Source organism: Mesitornis unicolor, unplaced genomic scaffold (assembly GCF_000695765.1).
Source record: "Mesitornis unicolor isolate BGI_N332 unplaced genomic scaffold, ASM69576v1 scaffold8661, whole genome shotgun sequence".
In the NCBI taxonomy this organism is placed as follows: domain Eukaryota; kingdom Metazoa; phylum Chordata; class Aves; order Mesitornithiformes; family Mesitornithidae; genus Mesitornis; species Mesitornis unicolor.
Genome location: NW_010164429.1, coordinates 54,425 through 78,899, shown reverse-complemented (window position 1 = coordinate 78,899; position 24,475 = coordinate 54,425). Strand labels below are relative to the sequence as shown.

The 24,475-nt window shown below is 34.8% G+C and overlaps 1 protein-coding gene across 1 annotated transcript in view; it reads right to left on the bottom strand.

Moving 5' to 3' along the window:
- The window catches only part of MYCBP2 (MYC binding protein 2, E3 ubiquitin protein ligase), a gene marked incomplete at its 5' end in the record, with an annotated part of 156,400 nt that overhangs the window by 80,193 nt on the left and 51,732 nt on the right, over window positions 1-24,475 (bottom strand). The window contains 19 exon segments of the mRNA XM_010194319.1: window positions 279-497; window positions 1,671-1,771; window positions 2,495-2,637; window positions 4,957-5,135; window positions 5,673-5,804; window positions 6,755-6,961; window positions 7,898-8,089; window positions 9,806-10,018; window positions 11,045-11,319; window positions 11,932-12,124; window positions 13,971-14,067; window positions 15,720-15,803; window positions 15,889-16,023; window positions 17,048-17,139; window positions 18,617-18,744; window positions 18,848-18,973; window positions 20,082-20,254; window positions 22,457-22,610; window positions 22,960-23,164. Of these exon segments, the coding sequence (XP_010192621.1) occupies window positions 279-497; window positions 1,671-1,771; window positions 2,495-2,637; window positions 4,957-5,135; window positions 5,673-5,804; window positions 6,755-6,961; window positions 7,898-8,089; window positions 9,806-10,018; window positions 11,045-11,319; window positions 11,932-12,124; window positions 13,971-14,067; window positions 15,720-15,803; window positions 15,889-16,023; window positions 17,048-17,139; window positions 18,617-18,744; window positions 18,848-18,973; window positions 20,082-20,254; window positions 22,457-22,610; window positions 22,960-23,164 (3,048 nt within the window).

Sequence of the window (24,475 nt, the reverse complement as noted above, 5' to 3'; positions counted from 1 at the left end):
AATTATAAGACTGAACAAATTTAGGGACTTACAACAGATACATGCACTAGGGGGTTAAAACTATACTTGTTTTCACTATAGCTTCCACTACACTTACTGGACAACCAGGTTTCTCCAGAAAACAGTACGGTAATAATATTGGTAACTGTCTCCTATATTAGACAATATGAATTATCATTCAAGGCAACAGTTTTTACAGATAATAAATGTTGATGAAACAAAGCCTACACGCCAAAAGCTTTTAAGAAACTGTATGTGCATTTAGACATTGTGCTTACCTTATAGTGCGTAACACAGGCAGGTTTATAGGGATGCTCGCTTTCTACAACAGCATAGTGATTGGAGGTAGTACAAGCTGAAAGCCCTTGCTCTGGTTGGTTTCCGGTGGTGCTGTCTGTAGACTGATTTGGGTTAAAAGCTGGAGGGGCATATTTCTGATTCAGAACTGCCACAGAAGGAAGTAACTGTTGGACAAGGCCAAAGACCTCAACAGCAACCTGTAACGTAACACCACACACAATAAAGTACTACTTAGGACTGGGTGAAAACAATACTCACAAACTTACATTTCTCTACAATGGCTGTCTTGGATACTCCCAGAGTATCACTACTACAATTAATTCAGTTTCCATTTCTGCATCTACACAATCCTGACAGAAGAAGCATCACTACAATAATCTCAAACAGTCCTCTTGAAGACTTGCCAAAGCTGAAACAAAGACCTGTACACAACTGTGAGATACGTTCACCTCCTACTAAAAAGCTATAACATTAATGAACAAAGTATGAGTTGACAGAAAGCAAACACCATACTAAAGTCATAGTCCACTTATACTTTGTTTTGTAACAACATTAATACTGTTTTTTTCAAATATTCAACATATTTTAATGCAGGTAGTGTTAGGCATTGTGTTGTCCTCTAATCTGTATAACATTTTGAAAGGAGAGGAGTACTTCAAGTAAAACAGTTCTAAAAACCAGTTCATCACAGCAACAAGGTAACTAAAATTCAACACTACTTCTAATGAAATGAATCTGCTAGACTAAGTGGCCAGTTCTCTTTCCTCCTCCTTTAAAGAGATGTCAGAAGAGAGCTTACAGTTGATGAAAAAGCAGTAAAAGGTAACAGTGCCTACTAGCTAAGGATTAATGACATTTGTAAATCTAATAATAGATTTTAAGAGTGTTCCAAGATCAGGCACATGGAAGAATGCTATGCCACTGAAAAGTTTTTTTTATTTATAGCTGACACCTTCCCATGTCTATTTTTGAAAGAAATCATCTTAACTTAATGAGCAGCTACCACTGCTTTGAATGCTTACAGTAAAAATAGAATTTACATAATATTAAAAAAAAAATCTAACCCCACCAATATTCATCAATGAGTTGTAAATGCAGATCCTTTTAACTTCTTGTCTTTTCCTATTGTTAGGACCTGTCATCGTGCCCTCTGTTTCCTCATGGTATTTTTTTTCCTAATGTCTTAAATTAAAGTTAAATTAAAACAACAACATGTGACATGTTTTTCAAATTTTTTACCCTTGGAAAATTCATGAGGCACCCCTGACTCATGAAATCATATGAAATGAAGATGTTCAGATTTTCAGAGTAAACCTTTTCCTTGTATAACATTCTTAAATTTCTTCAGTAATTTCTGTTGAGGAGCATACCTTGGGAATAGCTGCTGCTACTGGTCCTATGTAGGCTATTATGAGGGGAAGCAGCATTGAAAACAGACTGGAAGAGCTGAGTAGTTCTGGAATGTCTTCAGCTAAACAAAGATAATTACAACACAGGTATTATTAATAAATGCATCATGGTTCAAAACAGACCTTACTTTTCTGGTTTGCTTCTTATGAGTTAAAACTTCCACTCTCTACACTAATTTTTACTTCAAATTATTTTCATTATCTAGGCATTGTCAAATTCTAAACCTGCTATGTTCACCTGAGATAAACATGTTAAATAATCTCCTTCTTTTAAAGCATAATTTTATCATTCTTTGTCATTTTGTGAAACTGTGTTCATACTTTCTACGGTGTTAAAACTGAAGATGGTAGTTTCAAACCATTCAGTTTTAAGGCTAATGTCTACATTTCCCAAAATGGATGTTTAAGTGCTAATAAATTCATTACATTTACCGGTCTTCCCGATTACCACTACCGTGCAAAATCTACAATAAAATTTGGAACTGACCCATCCCAGCATATCTTTTGGAAATAAAGAAGCTTACCAGCTTTAGTGTAATACTGGCTAAATTCATGACCCAATTTATACATGATATCTGTCTACGATATCTCAAAGTGCAACTCAATGACGTAGAAAGTTACTCAGTTTGATACCTACAGTAATGACAAGTAAGAAAAATAGTCTTTGGAAAGCAAAAGACAAATATCATAATTTTTGTAACACTGATATTCTACTGCTATCTCCTGCTATCAAAGAAAGAAGTTTTGAAAAGTAAATTTTGAAAGTCAGTTTTCAAAAGCCTTACCATCTACAGCAAGAGCCCTGTGCAACAGGTCCTTGGCTGCTCGTACAACAGCACTCACAACAGAAAGAGCCCTGCTACAGTTTTTATCTTCTTCATTAGCTTTGTTCAAAAGCTGTGATTGCAGATCTCCATCATACTCACTCCTGGATCGTGGATTAAGTTCACAAAACATAAAATTATGTTAACAAAACCATGACTGACTGACTTGTGGCATAGAATAAGTAAAACAATTAATTTATGATAAAGCGATAAAGGAAACAATCAAAAAAATCACAGAGTTTATTTTGGAGGCAATGCTTCAGTGTTAGCCACTCAAACCACAATGCTGTATTTATTGCTATGCTCTTCCAACCCCAACCACCTAATAAAAATAGAATAATCTTAAATGTAGTATTCATAACAGGGAAAAAGATTTTACTTCCCTATCCTAAAGATTCATTTTGGTTTACTCTTAGCAAACAGTTTTTTCTTTGAAATCCACTCTGTATGTCACATTAGATTCTCCTAAACAAAGCACTAGAACGATAATTAGAAACTAATTCAAGCACTCAACATAATAGCAATTCAGCCTTGGCACAGACAACCAAAAATCACTTGGTCAACAAGTAAAAAGCAAGATTGCCCATTCTCTTTTGGATTTCTTATGTTTGTCCAGTAAGATTTGATCTTTCTAAAAATAACTCTAGGACATTACGATTCGGGGACTGGCAGCTCAGAATGCTCAAAAATTTTACTTGGAGCAGTTCAGTGCACAAGAAGGATACCTATCCTTCTGTGTCCTAGAACTGTAGTCTCACTGTCAGCCTCAAACCTTCATAATTTGAATTTATTCGTGACTGACAGGGGGTGCAATTCCAACTCGGTACAGTTTCAACAAATACTTCCAAGGTCTTTCTGCCCTAATCACAAGTGTGTTAACACACTTCTTTCAGTATGGTCTTTCTTGGCATTTGCATAAGCAACAATTCAATTTGTATTTGAGCATCCTTTAAACAAAATCGAGTGTGAATCTTACAAGCTCTGTTCTGTAATAGTGGACTGAGCATGTGTTGCTTTACTGCAGATAAATAAAAAACTCAGGTCATTATATATCAAACTGGGAATCCTCAAACTGACTACATCCGTAACTATAGTAATCCATCAGATAACATTTAGAATTCTGTTGTCCAAGCAAATTTCAAAAGCCACTGTGATTACAGGCAGCAGTCTGCAAATTATCCAAACAAAACCTAATTTATTCTGTAACAGTTCTGAGTTGTACATTATTTTGTCCTTTCCTTCACTGAAATAACAGAAATCGTTATTTCTCCTTTATTGCCTCTTTTGCTCATATAAAAGCAGATGTTCTGGGAGTGTGAAAAAAAGTTTTCTTTCTCTTCTTTCCTCCTCCTTATATAATATGATACTTCATAATTATGGCACCTCATAATAAAACTCCTTCAAATGCTGGAGGAATTCCCTAAACACAGATGTTCAAGATTCCAGGAGACCAAATCAACAATAGTAACATGATAAGCACCACTGTAATTCCACTCATTGAAAACTACTGTTATTACTGATATAAGCTGGATCTCTGAGTGAGTTTATTTTAGAGTTTAGAAATATCTTGTATCTTCAAACACACCGTTATTGTAATTTTGCAGACAACTTTATTTCTTTAAAGTTTTAAAGGAGCTAAAATATGAAGAGCAACGTGTTCTTGAGATTTGAGTAAAAGGCATGACACATTTTTGTTGTGCAGATAATGGTAGTAGTTAATATAATCAGGTTCTGTCACATTTTGAAAATCATGCTTTCAGGCATACCTGAAAAAAACCAAACACCTCAAAAATGAAAGTAATGCTTTCTGCAAAAGCATTATCTTAAGTGAATCCCTACTATCATCCTGAAAGGCTAAAATAAAGCTTCCCTGCAGGACAGTCAGGTGTTTCAGTCGATTTTCTTCAGGCAGTTGCAATTTCTTTCTATATCTTTGAACTCTACAGCACAAGAGGAAACAATTCCTATATAAACAGACCTTGCTTCACTACATGCTGCAATCCATTCTGGCCACAGAGGAAAGAAATGAACAAAACTGGAGAGATAAACATTTCAGTTCCCAAAAATCTCTTAGGTTATAGGAAAAACAGAGATTGAAGTAGTGCATCTTACAAGTCTCCCCTATAACAGCTGTGAAGCAGTAGACAACGAGCCTTGTAAGAGAGGTCAACCATCACATTATTTGCCAAGTAAAAAAAAAGAAAAGATAATCTAAAACAAGAGTGGAGGAGGCACCAGTACAACTGGTGTCCCATAAATAACTTGTCTGAAACTACACTGGAAGAGCACAATATTGCTGTTAAAGAAGCTCTTTTTACCCCAGTACACTCCAGATGTATTTATTTCAAAAACAGATGTGATATAATAGCACTCTGATGGTTTTATTCACTTTTCTTATAAATGGATCATAAAAACACACAAACCTGTAATACAGAATCTGGGGGATTTGTCCTCGTGTTTGATTTGTGCCATTACTGCTCAGACTACATGTACTAAATGTAAATGTTACACCATCTGGACACTGAACTGTAGTCATTCCTCCATCACCATTGGCAGTCCGGCTTCCATAATTCCTCAAACGAACTGCGTATTTCACATTTTCCTTAAAAGGAATGCCAAAAATAGTACACAACATAAAACAAGAATATGAGTTAGGCTTCATGATATTATGAAAGCAACTATTTTACATTAATACTGGAGAGTCTGAGAAGTCATTCAAAGCACTGTACAAATGAAATTAGCTGAAAAAGATCAAGCATGTATCAAGAGCCAAAGCTGCTCTCTGTGTCCAAACTATGGACTATAACTTAAGTAAAATATTATTTATAATTACTTCAAGAGTGACGAGGTATGTGAGAAAATTAGCTATGATATTGCATACAAAAAAGTTGCACATTCAATAATATTCTATATTACTATGCAATTATAACCTATCTTACGCTATTATCAAAATAAAGATTTGATCTCTTTTTGCTGTCGGTATTTAAACTATTCAGTAACATGGTGAAACTTAGAATTTATAAAGCAAACACATCAAGATTAATTTGTGTGTACACAAAATAACAATTTACACTGAACACTGATTTTTGTTATCTAAAGAAGTCATATAAACCTACAGATGTGCACTTCTTTTATTTACCTTCAGTGGCACAACTTTGTCAAGTCTGATTTCAGCTATGTCACTGGGAGAATCATCTGTGGTGTAAGTTCCTTTAACCAACTCCAAAGATGTCCATCTGTGAGAATGAGTTGAATCTCCAGTATGATCACTCTGATTCAAAGAAACAAAGCCACTTGAATACATTTCAAATGCAAATAAATGACACGTTCACACAACTGTGCAAGTTATGTTTTCTTGCATAAATTGTTACACACAGCATTACTAATAGAACAAAGCTGAAAAACCTGTTTAGAGACAACAGGAAAGCTTTTCTACTAAAAAGGAAATTATTAAGCAGAGGCAAGTTTCCCATAGTAACCTATGCTTGCCCTTTGGAAGAGACTAGAACAGTCAGTTAAAGCGAACAACTGGGTGCAAAAGAACAGAGGTGTGGCTTCATTAGAGGAACATGCAGTGCAGTTTTATGCTTCTTTTAAGAGAGTACTTCAACAGTGCACAGAACTGTAGCTAGAGTCTGACCATGCTGGCAGGCTGCCCTTTTCTTCAGTTTTTGGTTTAAAATGTTTTAACTGGGTCTGCATGTTTCTGTGCTTGTTGAGCATTGGAACAAGCTGCCCAGGGACATGGTGGACTCACCATCTCTGCAGGTATTTAGAAGGTGTGTAGACGTGGCACTTAGGGACGTGGTTTAGCAGCGGAGTTGGCAGTGCTAGGTTAACGGTTGGACTTGATGACCTTAAAAAGGTCTTTTCCAAACCCAAGTGATTCTATGATTTCTTATTTTCCTTAGTAATTTGCAGAGATAACTGGTGCTAATGTACATTTAGCTCCAGGAAATGAAAAGCAGACTATATTTCAAATATTATTTGTAATAAAGTAAGGTGTCAAAACCATAAGTGAGAAAAGGCCCCTACAGGATATAGCATGTAGCTTGCAATACCACAGAAACCACCACAAATAAACATAAAAAATCCACTACAGCACTGTTGCACTGGTAGTCTAGACTATGTAAAAGTATTACAATATTACATTGTAAAACACATTATGAAAAATACTGAGGTTACTTTTGTTCAAATTGTTTTTTCAAGTGCAGTACTTACATCATCAACTAGTACTTCCAACTCGTACTCATGAATTCCCCCTCCACCGTAAACAGAAAATCCCACTACAACGACACCAGGTTTGTCGACAGAGAAACATATGGCATCAGGGGATCCATTCCCAGTATTCCAGCTTCTTCCCTGACTTGTTTTAGTGAATCGGTTTAGGGTGGATTTGACAGAATGGAGAGAGTTCAGCCCATCGACCTGTCGAAAGTTAAATGAAAAACAAAAAAAATAGTTAACGACTAAACACTAGATAACTAATAACACAAAGTTAAGTGAATTAGCATGAAACATAGCTTAATAGTCCTTCAAGAAGAAGAGTTATGTATTTCTACCTTAGGTGAGGCCAAGATCAGAAGATACAGATCTTACATAATAGTAAAAACATCTTTAATCTGTTATCAACAGTTGGGTTCTTTCAGAGAAAGAAAAAAATCTGCTGGTAGTATACAGACTGTGACATGCCTTAATAAAAATCAAATAAAATGTCTCATTTAATGACATTATAGTGTCATAAAAAGGAACTTCTGTGATTATGAATCTCTGGATTTTAAAAAGAGTACCGGTCTCCATTTCTGAATACAAAGCAAATAAACTGGAAAAAAACTCTAATGAAGCCTTGTAAAAATATATAATACATACATTACATGACATTCAACACCTGAAGGAAGGTATGTGTAAGGACTATCTTACATAGAAAGGAGGAAGACAATTCATAAACAAAACGCATTACAAATTCTGACAAATAATGAAAAGCAGACAGGGTTAGAAGTCATGAGGCACCCATGATCCTATCAAAAGCACAGAGATACTAAGCAATGTGGCATTGCCTCTAGTGAGCATCAAATAAATACATTGTGTGTATATCTACAGAGACACATGCAAAAAGAAAGGTACTTCAAACAGAATTGCCATTTTTTAAACTGTTCACGGTTTTCTTCAGACATAATGAAATAGGTAATTATCAACTGTATTTCTCTAATACAGTGTACACATGCTTTTATGTTAAGTATCTGAAAGCTACTTCAGTATCTATGAAAGATCTGCATACCTATATCATTGCTGTCACAGTCTGTATCACATTCATAATATAATTGTCCTGAAAGACTTCTAGGAATGATTTTATAGAAGCTTTACCTCAGATCCTAATGCTGATGCTGTAAGCTCGCTCACAATGCTAGCAAGTAACCCACAGGTATTAGAAACCAGATGTGAAGAGAAAAGTTCGTTTTCTCGTCTAAGGCTGTTCCGGACTGGTAAAACAACAATGACCAACATCTTTTCCAGCACTTCGCGAAAGCTTGTCATCCCTGAAACATTTTCTTCACTCTGCATTATAAAAAGAAAAATGACAAATGACATTGTTATGACTTAAAAAAAAAAACCACACCAACCAAACCAAACAAAAAAACCCAAGAACAACAAAAAAAACACCAGGTTGCTTGTCACACATTATAAGCATTAGGCAATTGAAAAAACAGTGGCTTCTTAAAAATAAGAAATGTCAAGAGGGTAAAAAAAAAAATAAAAAAATTCTCAAAGCATAATATGAATTCCCTTGTCAAAAAACTATTAATATTTTTTAATTTCCAGAATGAGGTGGCATCAACTTTGATTACTGGACTGAAAAGATACATAGGTGTCTTTTTCAGGGAGGAGCTTTTCTTATAGACCTCCTTGCCATACTATTTATAAACCTAAGTTAGAATACAACAGATGTATAGCTAACTATGTAACTCTTCATATCATTGTCTTCCCCACTGTCTAAAAAGAAATGCAGAAGCTTTTTGGCTTTGATGTTAGCAAAGAGAATCTTCTGTGCAAACAGGTAAGATAAAAGCAGTGGTGGGATGCTTATAAAAAACAGTCATTCTTTACTGAATGAAGACTGAAATAAATGTAAGCTTAGGCACCTACTGTGTCTTCTACCTAGCAGAGACTTCCACTGTTTTTTGAAACAGATGGAACTTCCACATTGAAGTAATTCCAAAGAAGGAAAAATGAAATAAGCTCTACTGATAGAAATCAAAGGTTTGCCTTTCTCACCATTTTGCCTTCCCAAAATATCCTACTGGTGAACAGATGACAAAGAAAATCAGGTCAAGCAAACCTGTACAGATACGTGCACAGAACTCTTTCTAACTTGAGCTGTTCAGAGGCAGCTGTATCCAAGACAGAAATATTATCTTTGCATTTAATAGCTTTTGGTCAATTTTGTCTTCACGAACTCGTGCAGGTGCTTCCTAAGTCTGAAAACTTAGCATAACAATGGCCTGCAGGAAGATGATCCACGGCTCATCTTATGAAGTGTGCTGCTACCTTTGGAACTTACCTTTTGCTAAGGTCTCTGGTTACTTAAAAGTTTTGATTTTGGAGGACTCAACAATTACCTTCTATTTACTTTTAGTGCATCATTCACAATTTCACAAGACCTTACTCCTCTTGTCTTCTAAAGCAAAGAATACTATTTAGTAGTTCCATATCTTTAATTATCTTTACCCTTTTCATCCCCGTAAATCTATTCTGAAACAACAGAACTGCAAAAATACAGTGTTTGAGAGCCCTTTGTTATGAAATTATTTAATAACTTTTGTTAGAACTATATGAACTTGTCCATTTTCTTGTTGACTGCTTTAGAAACTCCAGTTTGAGACATGACTTTTTATTATCAAAGCTGTGTTGACCTTCTCTCAAAACACTGAATCTATCCACATTCATTCTTGTGATCACATGAAAAAACTGAAAAACTGTTGCAGAAAACACTACGCAACAGAAGACAACTCTTAACTATGTTTCTGCCAATTTAATATTCCAAAATAAATAAGAATAATTTTTGCTCAGACATTCTCTAAACAGGAAATAATTGGAATACTTCAGACTGGAAGATGAAAAATTGGATAAAATAGCAAGTTTCTAAAACAAGTCTCTTAGAAAGAAAACACTCAGGCAAATTCAATACATTCTTATAAAGCTAAAACTTCAACTCATAACTGTATTTTGTTGCAAAGTAAACCAAGTTCCTAATTTTTTAGGATATATCCTAACCTGACTAAGTTTTTCCATGTGCGCAACCAAAAGAGGAAAGCGATGGGCCAGTGCAGAGTCATTCTCAGTGCTGACTTGTTTGACCATTGATCGCAGCAGCGCCTCTCCGTCATAAGCTATCGGAAAGATAGAGGTCAGCTTCACTGAAGTATGGCAGAGCGCAGACATAACAGCAGCAAGAAGCCGGCTACTGGAGGTTTTGAAGTTTGCTTCCTGGATGTCCTAAAAACACAAAAAGAAATTAATAAAATGGCACCACTTCATTTACATTAAATGAGGGAGAAATTACTATGGAAAGGAACTTTCCACTTCTACAGTAATTCTAAAAATAATTTAGATAAATAATTTCATATACTGTTAGCTTTCCTGTGAATTTTACAGTATCTTCTCTCATGAGCTTCCATTTAGATCTTGCAAACTGGAGTAATTAAAATGTGTTGGTTGACATGTTTTAAAATAATAAACCCATTTAAAATTACTTTTGAAGTTATGGCATCCTTTGAAAACAAAGCACTTATAATTAAGCAATTTAATTGTATTATTATATTAAAGAACTGATTCTTCCTTGAATTTTCATAATAAATGAATTTTCATGCAAAGAAGTAGATTACTTACATCTTACTACAATCAATGCAAGCAAGCAGCCACACTGTTTAGATGTGGGATGCTCATTCACAGTAAGCAAGATACTTAGAAGAAAGCTGTTGATTACAGAACAATATTGCCAGCTTCTCGTGTACTTTGCTGGACCAGAGCACTGTTGAAACATCTAATAATGAAAAATTACTGAAGTATTAGTGATGAATATAAAAAAATGCCACATGTATGCTCCTAAGCAAGGTGCAGCAAGAGTAATCACATATTAAGCATGGCCTCAACAGTAAAAAAGCAGGTGCTGACAGTTGCTAGCACCACAAATTTCCTTCCCTGACCCAGAGGGAATCTTACTGCTAAGGGAGACAGAAGTTCCTGGTTCTTGTTGAACTTGGACACTTTAAAAGCAAAACCCAAAAAACCTCCACAAACCAACAACAACAATGACAACAAGCCAATAAAGCCTCCCCCCCAAAACCAAGCAAACCCAAATTATTAGAACAACCAAACCACAGCAGAATTCAAGTTCCAAACAAGGGTAAACACACACAAAAAAAGGAATAAAGGTTTTAAATACTGCTTGGCTTCTCTTTGAGCAAAAGGGCAAGCTAAGCTGTAATGTCTACTTGTGCCATTTTAATGTACCTGGTCCAAGCAGTTCAGCAAGTCACAAAGACATGCCCACTGGAGAGCCGGTGTTGGATAAAATGAATGAAAGCAAGCTGTGAAAGTATTGTGGCAGTCCTGAAGAACAGCTTCTAAAAGACTGAGAGGCTGACTGAGATATCCCTGTGGATCATTGTCCAACTTCACCATGCAATGATCTACTCCTTCAGATAAAATTTTCCTCAGCAAGGTCCTAGTTTTTCCAATGCAATCTGCTAGTTTGCTGGTTTCTTCTACAACCGCTTTAGCCGTAGCTAGAACATCACACAAAAAAGAGTGTTAAATGTACAAGAATTAAACATTTTCATATTACAAAGCACATTTTACATGCAAATAAAACAAACAGAATTTAGCAACATTCATGAATCTACATTCAGAAAAGTTAATTTCAAAAGGAAAACAGTGAAGTGTGTTAAAGTAGAAGAATCAGAGAATCCTGAACATCAGAGACTTCCAATTTTCCAGTCTTTCATAATACATGCTTCATTTTAATATGAGCATTGTTAAACTACAGGCATGAAAAACAGATACTCCTTCAAATTTAAATTATGCTCACTACCAGCAACTACTATGTACAGAAACAGGAAAAGAGAAAATACAACCAATCCAAAAGAACTTAAGTGTTAAGCCAAAGAAGAAATTAAATTTAAAATATACACAAGTTACAGCATAAACATATGGTGTTGGACACTCAGTTATGCAGAAAATTGCAAATACCCCATTTCTACAGCTAGTCTCTTAATTGCTCCAATAAAACCACCTCATAAGCAACTTAATTTCCTACACGAACACACAGAACAAATTTTTCATGTCCTGTAGATTACTATTTGCTGATAAATAAAAAAAAAACGAATTAAGAGTAATACCTGATATTGGGTATATTTCACAGGTGTAGACCCTCAGCAACCTCAGGCAGCAAGTGCCCACAAAACGCAACCTTTCTAAATCTAACAGAGTAGCAGTGTACTGGAATCCTTTGAGTCCACGAAGTTCTTCAACTCCCAGTACCAGTGTTGTCCAGCTCCAGTGAAGAATGCTCAATAAAGATTCAAAGCACTCCTGTTTTAGGGTATGAAGGATACAGAAGACAGATTTGGTGTTAAAAACAAAATATGAACTTTCAGCATCAGAATAAGTTGAAAAGCAAATAGCATCTTTACTCATGTTGATTATGAAAATATATTTCTGTCTATACGCATCCACTATACAACACACAAATCCTATTTGCCTGAGAACAAAAAAAAGCACTTAGAGCACAGAGAATGCTTCACTGTAATACCATGCTAAAAGCAAGTTATAAAGTATGTTATATGTGTGGAAGTCTCTCACTTATTTAAGAACTAACAACCATTTGTATTCACCTGTAACACTTGTTTTTCCAGTAAATTTTACTTGCTTCGTCTGCACAGTGTAATACCTATTTTTAACAGAATACATTCTTGTCATAACAGTAAAGACTTATTATATCTATCCTTACTTCATTTTTAAAGAGTTATGATCTACAGGATCATGAGAACTGTATCACATTTACAGTACTTGAAAGTTCAAGAGAAGCATATGACTGTCCACAAGAAATCTGAGGATTTAAGAAATTTTGTCTAAAACTTTGTTTCTACTATTATTAAATGTGATTGATAGTTTCATAAAGTTGTACCTCAGAAGGCAAATTACAAGTATTGGGTATTGAATATGTTCAAGCTGCAGGTATAGCTTCAAGTGGCTCATAGTTAGTTATAAAATCCTTAATGCTCCAAAAAGCCAAAACTCTTCTCTTATCCCAGTTCAGATCCATGGTGAGGAATAAGAGCAGCAAGATAACGAAGAGGGAGGATACAATGTGAAGTAATAAAAGCTATAGGAGTTCATAGCTTAGTGGAAATATTTTTAAACAAACATATATTAAGAATAGTTATTAATATGTTGATAATATTATTACATAAAATGCAATTCATGTAGATAATACATTTCTAGAAGAAACCTGAACAGGAGATCACCCTGGTCAATAGAAAACACTCAAGAAATGCAGAATACATAAATGAGAGAAAGCAAGTGGTTGAGAAAAGTGGACTGCAAGTATCCATATAGAGGCCATCACTTCAATGTAACTATCAGTTGAGTACACTGACTGTACATATAATGCAGTATAAAATATAAGCCAGAATGGAACTGAAAATAATCATGGCTTGTAACAGATAAGTAAGGGACTGTACTTCAAAAACACAAAGACTAAATTGGCTTTATCCTGCACGATAATATTTCAACTTAATGCAGTATTCCCCAAAATTTGACTAACTTCCTCGTATGTGAAGAATCAAAGACTATCTTCTATTAATAGTTGCAGCTCACTGTGCCTAATACTCCTCCTTACCTCAGCTGAAGTTTAATCAAATGCTATCTGACCCTCAATGCATATTGGAATGTATTCAAGAGGAAGATGAATCTCACCAATGACTAATTAATGACAGTAACTTCAAAGCCATGGAAGAGAGCATATAGTAAAGCTCTCTCAAAACTCTGAAAAGCCTGCTAATATTAATTTCTTGGCAGGGAGTATCATCGTACCTTGAATACACCCAGTAAGTATGAACTCAGCACCACATCTCCTAAAAACAAAACCCAAAAACCCACAAAACTGCACAGCTCACACATGAAAAGTAAATAAAACTTTGTAAATAAATACATTTCTAGGCCCTCATTCTCAGGTCAATATCAAACTTAGCTTAGATTTAAGTTCACATCCGAAATCTTCAGCAAAAGTTAAAAAATACAATGTTCTATATATCAGTGTACCTAACTTCTACTTGATAAAGTAGACAGAAAAAAAATCATTAGTTATTTCCACACCTTTCAGTTTTCTAAGTATGAATGAACTTGCAGGAAACAGAAGTTTCTTGATAAAACTCACCACTGAGACAGTTCTGGCAAAAGATCTCTTTAAAATATGCACAGGTTCACTGGTCTGCTGCTTCCCTTTGGATGCACTGCCATCACTTGTTGGTAGCCTGGAAGAACAATTTAAGAACTGACTTGAAATCTGCACCAAATTCAAGTGGAACAAAAGTGGAAGAAAAGTTTAAGGTAATTATGCAAATAATATGTTCAATTTCAGCATAATCTCCTCCAGTTCCTAATCCTTCCAGACCAGCAATCAAATATCTTGAATTCTGTGCAACTGGCAGAATTGTGACAACTAAGCTGAGATCTAATTAGATATGAAATTATTGCAAGTATTTACTGTATTTCTTCAGATGACATTTTTAAGATGAGAAATGTTACTTTCCGAAGATCACTAGTTTATAGGTATGTCTACGGCATATGTTCATTTTTACTTGGAGGTATCAAGGCATAACAAGTACTCAGAACAATCACTATTTTTTCATCTATTAGTATTTGTAGAGATAAAAGCAATCTGCATCTCTTGTGGGCAGATGCGAGTTTGAGCATACCTTTATCCCTTAATTCTCTCAGACTGTAATCCAAAAAAGACAAAAATTTATGGACAATAGGAAAGAGAAAGAAGAGGGAGGGGAACAAATGGACATGAACATCTTGAAGAACTCTGGTTCCTCGTAAAGAGATCTTTTTATCTTTTGGTTACTGAGTCACTGATTTTATCTGTAACTCTGAAGTGTATTGGTTATTGTTTGGTTATTATTGGTTATCTAAAAGGTGGGTCCCAAAGTCACCCACAACAAAAGCAAAACCAGTACAGGCAGTACTGATTACTGTAGGACCTTTCCTTTGCCACTCATGGCTCTTCAGCCACGTCTTTTTTTCAGAGGCCCCAAGGGCTGTTTGTCTTTGGCTACAGCCACCTCTCCGTAGAAATTACCCAAACGATTAATAGGTTATGCTGGGACTTTATGTGCATCAGCCAAAACAAAACTTTCTTCTAGAGAGCTAGGAGTCTATGGACTCCTTGCAGCTTACCTGCAAAAGTGAGCTGTTCTGATAAGGGAACCTGAAAAGGACATGCTTACAAAGGACATACCAGGAGAACTGCTATGAAGAAATTCCAAGTTTCAGAATCAGCATGGGGGCAAGGGGAATATATATATAAAAAAATACATATACACAGAAAAGATAAAAATTAGATATTGCATGTATCTGAGGAAATCTGAAAAATATATTAGCAACACAGTGAAAGAGTTCTTGCTTTTTAAAACAGTTACATAACATTTTTAATGGAAATAATAAATTCACAGTAACTTATTGATAAACACAATTTCTGTTTTTTGTTTGGTCGAGGTTTTTGTGGGTTGTTGTTTTTTGTGGTTTGGGGTTTTTTAATTAAAATCATCTGCTTAATAATATACTGCTCCCAAACTAAGGCCTACTAAATAGAATATTTCCCAACTAGCAAAAAGCATGAAGCCTGTTAGATGAAGTCATGAGGCTCTGCAGAATTAAATGAAAGTCTCAGAACATAATGTATGAAGAATAACCCCTTAAAGAAAAATTGAAAAGAAATAAAATGTTGGTATAATGGACTTACTACTTTTCTCAAAGACACTAAGTTTTCCCTAAATTTTTCAGATACTGATTTTCTTAGTTTAATACAACAATAATTTCATGAAACGTGTGCTTACTTTACAGGGCCTCTGTTTAAAAAACCATGTCAATACATTGTTTTAAATAGAGGTCAAAATATTACCTGTACAGTAACTGTGGGATCTGTCCTGCATTAACATCTGTACCATTATTTGATTTCTTGGAACTTTTAAACTGAAATACAACACTGAAAGAGAAATGATTCAATTATTATTCAAGCAATCGTAGATCACTTGTTCTGCATTAAAAAAAAATAGAAAAAAAATATATACCCATCATCTGTAGTAATGGAGGCCTGTCCATGAGATCCACAATCACTGCTAGGTCCTGACACTCTTGCCCAGGCTACATACCACCAGCCAGCTTGTAGAAGTACTGGTTCATCAAACATCATTGCATACTTCTCTCTGGGAAAAATAAGTTTTGAAAAAGATATATGTAAAATAGTTTTTAGATTAATCTTTAAAAAAAGAAAATCTTCTATCCTTATAAAAGAAAACTCAAAATTAATGGAACTAATAGAGTTATTTATCTCAAATATCTATTTATATTCAGCATTTAAAAATATTTTGTTGAAAAATATTGCAGTAATAATAATAATAATTCAGAAGGATGTACAAATGCCTAAGTTGAGCTTGCATTTTGAAACAAACAGATATCAAATGCCAAATAGATTAAGGAGAGATTAAGCTAAATAAACACATGCAAACCCAATTACATTTAATACATAATACTGCAGTTAAAGTATTAATTCTTTAAATTAAATTTCAGAAAATTTTGGGTAAATTTCTGTAAGTGACAAGAGCTTATACATAAATAGTCAGGAAATACATATGAATATTTAAGAAAGTAATGGAATAGATATTTAGGGGTATTGATACATAAGAATTAAACCTAAAAGAATTAATCATGGATGATTTGAATCTTAAATTATTTCATAAGAGGGAATGAAAAAGCAGCTAAAACATGGCTAACCTCATCAATATGCACAAAATCTTTCATGCAATAACTGCTTGTGTTATAATTATCTGAAGCAGAATAACTCTTCCTTTGGTTATGATAATTTCATATTACAAGAAATTTAAGGATGAGCTGTTTAATGCAAATACCCATTTTTGTTTGAAAGCATCCTTTTGATAGGAGTATTCAAAAGAGCTGCTGTAACATTGTATTTGTCTTGTTTTCTCATCACAGGAATATGGGATTTATACAAGAGCAAGTGTGAGATGATTTTTTTCTTCTTTTAATTTAGTACCATAATGTACTTTACACTCAAATGAAGACTGTTGGGTAAGTTTCACATTACTTGCTACAAACGCCTAATTATGTGGATCATCTCCATTGATATTTAAAGTAATTTTTAAAAGTGTATGAAGAAAGTAAAAATAAAGATCAAGAAGTAGGTAGAAATAGGTAAGGAAAACATCTTACCTAGCAGCACAATCATATGCTAAGACATCTGTTTCAGCAAGAAGGTCTCCATCAGTCTCATGGTCTCCCCCATCTGGACCCAATTCGAACAACTGGTAGAGTAAGAAAGAAGGTAAAAATATATCTTAGATGTTAGGAAACTCGTGATACTACTTTTTCCTCTGGAAACTGTCTACTACTATTCTCTCTCCTTTCAAAAAGTAATTGCTAGTTACTATCACTGACAGGCAATTTCCATCTGGAAGTCAGGATTTTTGTAATTATCATCAACTGTTAAAAAATAGCAATTGACACCAAAATTCCCAAATACAGAGCATCTGAAAAAAGGCAAAGCTGGGAAGAAGGTGCAGGCTGTCTTTCATAGACTGAAATTCACTGAAGATATACACAACTTCTCTGGAAAGGGACAGCTCGACTGTTTAGCAGAGCTAGTCAATAAACAGCTGGTGACTGGGGCAAAAGACGATAGCTGTTTCAAAGGAACTTGCGTTTCTCACTCATTCAAAATGCACTTCCACAGTTTGAAAAAGGACCACAGTACATGTCTATAACTTCTCTTGCAAACCCCTATTTAATACACAGTTTATCTGTGGTAGGACTGGCAAACATTATCTTGACTATAAGCTAATCCTAAACAACCAGAAACAAGCTAAAAAAAAATAATACCAGATTTGCTACATTTAGTGTTAAAAAAAAAGTGCATGATTAATGTTAAGTTTCTTGGCTGTCTTTAATCATATGCAATCCTCAGTCATACCGTGAAACTAGAATAAAGTACAATTGCTTATTTTGGATCTCCTGTTCTTTTATTCTGAATATACACATCTAAAATAAATTTCAGGCAGATATTAGATCCTTCCTTTACAATGTCTTTCGCAGAGCCTCTGAAATCTTTATTATATGAAGGAACATAAGCTACTTAGGAGAAACCAGAGCTCTGTTATCACACTGTGTGTTCATGTGAGCTTTTTTTATCCAGTGCCAGGTTTATATATTTCAAATCAGCACACATTCTCCAGTCCTAATAGTACTTATGGCTGGCATAAAGCAGAGCTGTCCATGTGTCATTCAGAATGTTTGGTGCCATTCACTTAAAGAATCCCAGCTGAGAAGCTATCCAGAGAGTAATCTGAGAAAGAAGTGGAAGGGATACTAGGAAACGATGGTTCCACTGGTACCAAAGTAATTCTAGATGCTGATAAGTACTCTGCTTTTGAGAGCAGTCAGTCCCTCATCACATAAGATGTGATTCTAATACAAAGCCCACAACACCAGTTTTCTGCAGGTGGGCCTCTGAGCTTTGTGCAAATCGATCACAAAGTGATCTGCCTTCACAGTAGTGAAGGCAAGAACAGGCCAATTCTTGACAGTTAAGAATAGTAATTCTCAGGTCTCTACTTTACCCATGTTACACACATAATGTTCACTACTTTTCTCTGAGAAACCTTCTTCTAGTTTTATTACTAATGCTTTTCATATACAGACAAAATCAATCATGATTTTAGGTGGCATTTATAAAGTTCTGATTTTGAGACATAATATTGTTTAAAACAAAACCAAAAAGCTTACCTTTATTTTAGCAGTGTATTCACCCCTACCTCCAAAAAGACCAAGACCACCTAACAAAATATCTGTATCAGCACAGAAACGGATAGCTTCTACTGAGTGGGCTGAATAACCCCAGCCTCCCCCATGACCTGCAGAAAGAGAAACCCACAACAAAAATATGGTTAATCTTAGTCTTTTATGCCACAATAAAAGAATATAAAATTTTGCTACAGAATTTTACCGTGTACGTACTTTCAAATCTGTTAACAACACTATAGTCTTCTTTAGAATAAACTTTCATTACTGCTTGCGTCTCCTCTTCTGTATTTGCTACACCCATTTTCAAGTCCTGCATAGCAGCCAAAGTATCAAGACAACCTAAAAGAAAGCAAAATCAAGAACAAATCAAAATTTCTTACTGTTGATTATAATCAGTGAAATGGAAATTAATATGAGTTAAGAAGATCAAAGCAACCTAAAGCTTTGTCCCTAAACCACACATATGCTACTGAATATCACTGCAGCTTTAGGTCAGGGGTCACTGGTCTAGAATCTCAAGGTTTGCTATTGAAGATCAATTTAATTTAATTTATTATTTTTTTCAAAATAATCAAGAAGTGTGATAAAATCTACTTTGCAATTTTTCCAATGGTAAATAAATTGCCAGCAACACCTTCACTTTTTTTCCTTTTTACATTTCCCATATTACCAAAAGAGTTGAAGTAGTAACTGATTACTACAGATTTAAGGCAGATTTAAGAGCCTTCATAAAAGGCATCATGTTTCATATGCATGGGTATCTAACATATCTTACTATGACTCAGATACAAAAAAGTACTGTTCAAGTTAAAATTTATCACCTCTAACACATAATGAATGGAGGAGGACAAGGAACTGATCACTCATCACAATCAGGAACAAGTGAGCTAAAGTAACTTCCAAAACTGTGCTTTAAAGCATGGGGTATGTTGCAAATGACCAGTTTATACATGAACGCAGTGGGATTATGTTTTGCTTTAGTAGGGTTCTTAGACTTCAAAAGGAAATCGTATTACTCTTTGTGCCCCATTATACAAAACTGCAAAGAGTAAATTCTAATTTTATATACTGCATTTACTTTAAAATAAAAACAGCTTGCTTAAGGAGACTTTTGGAGACTCCAGGTTAACTTCGCAGTACTGACTTTATTCTGCAGACTGTCCAAAAAAGACAATCTAGGAAACTGTTTACTCTGCCGAGCTCTAGGTTCCATCCGAACTCTAAAATCCTCTATCGTCATTAAGATGGCAGAAGACAACTATTTTGATTAAAATTAATGCATAACAGCCAGATCATAAGTGCTAAGAGCAATGCTGAAAGATTACAAAGTAAAATTTTAACTCAAAAAAGTCAGAAAGCTTTGAGATTACAACTCATTTATACATTAACTAACGGGGTTTTTTTTTATTTCATCTAAGCTTCTGACTCATCAACTATAAATATATACCTAGAATGTGCAAAGCCGCATGAGATCTGGTGGTCAGAGCTTTGGAACCTGTTGGTAGAGCAAGTTCTGGACTCAAAATACTACACCGGGATTGCATGTCTGGAGCTGAGGGAAGTCTGGAATCGGCAACTACCGCATTGTAACTCCACAGTTCCTTAGCATTTGGTCGAAACCTAGAGCAAGACAAAACCGAGTTAAAAAAAAACCCTTTAACCTACTAAAAAATACAAAAATCTAACTAATCATTAAATTTTATAAGCTATTTAACATAAAATGTAGATCTACCAGTACAAACTCTTAAAATTGAAGATCATTACACCAAATACATACAAACTTTACTAGCTTTAAACACTAGCAAATGGAAAGGCACAAAAACATTCTTATTGTACTTCAGCCATATTTCAGAAAATGTTAGACGCTTTTCAAAGCTAATGAATATTAAAACAGTATAATCTAATAAGAAGCATGAAGTAACTAGTAAAATACCAGACATAATGGCAGATGTGCTCAAAAATGATAAAGATGCCAAATGAAAGTAAAAGGGTTACTCACCTTTAAACAAGAGTAAAAAGATCTTGAGAAATCCAACATACTTTGGGCTTTTTTAAATGGATAACAACACTTTATGAGTTTTAAGGGATTATAGAAAAGGGCAGCATAAACAAGGGAATACAAAGACTTTCTATACTATAGGCTAACATAGAGAAAAAGAAAATTAAAAAAATGAAGTCTTTGATATCACTATGTAAAAGAAAGAAACAGTTAGAAGACATAGGCCTATGGGAGTGTTCTGAATAAGCACAAAAAGAATTTTCACCTAGTACATTGTTCTAAAAATCCAAAAGCAGCTAAGACGGAGAGAGAAATAGCTTTAACCAAGAATATTATAGGACACCATAAACACTCAGGATTTCAACAAGTTAGCAATGTGCAAGTTTATACACACACACACACAAATACACATGAAGTTATCACAAAAGTGTGAAGAAAATCTTTAAAATCTGTGTAATCGAGAATGCTGCCTCTGTACAGTGAAACTGCCCCCTTTGTTTAAATAGGCATGAATAAAAAAAAGCCCACAAATAATAATCAATATACCAAATATTTCACTACTAATAGGCAGAATTATTAACATGTCGCTTCTTTATACTGTTTTAATATTTTCTATTAAACAAGAATGGGATATAGCACAGAAATAAACCTTCACAGACTCCAGTAATCCATTCTTCAATTAAGTATTTAAGCTCTAATTTAGTTCTACAGTCCCCAACACAATAAATTGTGCTGATAATATCACAACTTAGAGCTTTAAGAATGTGGGTGCTTCTCTTTCTTATTTCAAATCTCAGCATAATTTAAGTAAAAACTGGTACCTAGCTAATGAGATCCAAACAATCCTGGGGATGGGCATCATGAAGGACTACAGCCATCCAAGGAACTTCAGAGGTCATAGAAGAATGAGCATGCTAGCAAATGTGCATGCTTCAACATTAAGTGGCTATTAAGTTCTTGAAACTCAATTTTGGATTAATCCATCCAAAGTAGGATGCAAGTAGACTAAATGATCTTTTAAAGCTATGGTGCTATATAATACTATCATTTGCAGATGAATGATGACTACCTGGTTCCCTGCTTTACTGTAACTATAAGGGATTATTTGTGTTTTGCCTAAGTCTTCAAACAGTTTAAACACCATCCATCACTTGCACTCAGATGACAGTTCAAATTTCTCTCTCTAATTCTGGCAAACATAGCTTTTAATTTATTATAGAAGAATTGGATGTTATGATCCTGTTTTGTAACAAGGGCTTATAAGTAAACGCCTCTCGAAGAGTCCCGTGGAAGCAACCATCCCCAAAGACTGTGAAACAAATACAACCATAATTTGAATGTCTATGCCATCTAAATAAGTATCTTTATTTTGACCTCCCAAAATGTCAGAACTGAAAAGAATACTATTACTCCAACCCTTCACCTATTCAAGTCTTAACCACTAATGCCAGAGAGAAGACTGTAGATTTAAGGCACAAGGTTGTGGAACCTGAGCATGGCAAGAAAATTAATTCAGTAAAGTATTAAGTAGATGGAGGAAAGTAAGGGAAGAATAAAAAGAGTAATTAAGTGGAACAGATTGAGGTTCCCCAAAAATTATAAGTCTGGAATGAGAATGATGCAAAAAAGCAAAGAAATAAAAAAAAAATGGGCAAGAGAAGATGCTTGCTTTGGGCTTACTTGAACAAGTTGTCCAAAAAATGTGGAAAAGATGACACAAGACTAAAACTTGTTTTTCATTTACTACTTAAATCTCCAGCCTCCCAAAATATTTTTAAAAGGATTTCTATACTATGACTTTAATAGCTGTAATCCACACTTGCCTCCAAATAACATCATAGACAGGATCCAGACACACACCAGAACCTTGAAGGTCTTCCTGCTCAGAATCATTGAACGTTTTGCAACTGCCATCTACTTTGTTTATCAGAAGACATTTAAAAGGAGGAGGTTCTGATATTGAAGCTGGTACCAAACCTAAATCAGAGAGCAAAAAAGAACAGAAAAAACATTAAGACTCCACTCATTATGTGGCATTTTCTATGCATGAAGCATTAACGTACTAGGGAAGAACAGATATGCTGCTATAGCAAAAAATACGCCATAGTAAGTGCAAAAAGAGTTTACACTTTTATATTTATTTTTAACAAAATTATTTTCTAAAGGAGCTATGATCACCATGTACAGTACAACTAAAAAGTCCAAGTATTTTACTTCCCTCCTTTCACATTTTTTCATTGTTGATCCTCTACTGTTCACATGACCAAAGCTATTTTTTCTCCAGTACTGCTATTGGCATTTAAAATGTTATATTAAGAATTCTTGCCTATTATATGCCTGCTTGCAAATATCTCTGAGGTAGCAAGCACATGAGAATTAATGAGAGCTTCATCAATCCGGAGAAAAGTCTGGTCTCCACTTGCTCCAATCCACGTCGCTTTGCGTCCATATTTGGATCCAATATTAGGCATAGGTGCTGGTTTTGCATTCCAGTAGGGCATATCCAGAATTGGTCTACCAAGCTGACCTTTCTATAGAGAGAAGACAAGAATTAGTAAGTAACAGTAAGTCTCCAAGATGAACAAGTTACTTTGATAGTTTCAACATACAAAATTAGTAGTCTGGAAGAAGTAGCTTACCACAAAATTACCTTCTAAAAGCAACAGCCACTCTAAGTGAAGTGTTACACATTTAAATGCAAGGAACAAGTTACTGACAGATATTGTTTTCCCTATTCACTTAAGTCTGAGTGTTGGTTTTTTTTTTTTTAACAGAACTACAATGGTCCATGATAGATAACTCTCCTTTCCATCTTCAGAATTAGATATAAAAGCATTTATACTCCTTCAGCACTCAGTATCTAAATAACTTCAGTGCTAAACAACGAATAAATTAACAGGAGAAAAAACATAATAAATCTACATTCAGAATCAGACAGTCTAAATTCCACTCAATCCTGAACTTAAATGGACTGTAAATCTTACCAAGCAAATACCTCTTAAAAGTACCTAGAAACTGATTAGCACATCAAACTTGAGCTAAAGAGAGCAAAAAGTCCCTAGCAAGCACCTCTGCATATGCTCATTAACATCCTGACCTAGAGCCTTATCTTTTATGTACAACCAATTACTGACAGCTGGACCAACAGTTCTTATATTGCATTTAAGTATATAGTAAGAACTGCAGCAGTAAACTTGTTCAGACTCCATCTACCTCACTCAGGCAAAGGAAATTCACTGCAGGCTAATCAAGTCAAGAAGAAACATGCATGTACAGCAAATACCCTCTGTCCAGCACGCTACTCTTCTCTCTACATACCACTGTATGTAACTAAACTTTGTGAAGACATTTTCAAGAAACATGCTTGCTTTTAAGCTTGTCTTAACTTTATGAAGCTTTCAACAAACTTTCAAGCATTACCATTCATGAGAGTGAATTTGATTTTTCAGGGGCTAAGTTTCACTGCAAGTCAACAAAACCTAAACTTTTCTGTGTCTAAGCCACCGTTAACATGAACACCAAAGCTCTTACTTGAAGTCTCGAAACAACGAAATATTGCCTAACATAAGAGTCATCTTGTGTAACACTTTTAATTCAAAACACATTCCAATTCTAAAATTTCAGCCTTCAACTTTTTTTTATTTTTTGTAAAAAGACAGATTTCACACAGTGCAATTTCTGTTCTGTTGTGTTTGGTAGTACATAGTTTTTAAAGCATACAAAAATAGATGATTACCTATACTTTAACTTTTGCCAAAAGGACATTAGTGGAAAGGCATGAACAACAGATGATTCTACAGAGACTGCAGTGAGGGGGTATTTGCAAAGATAAGGAGGCACAA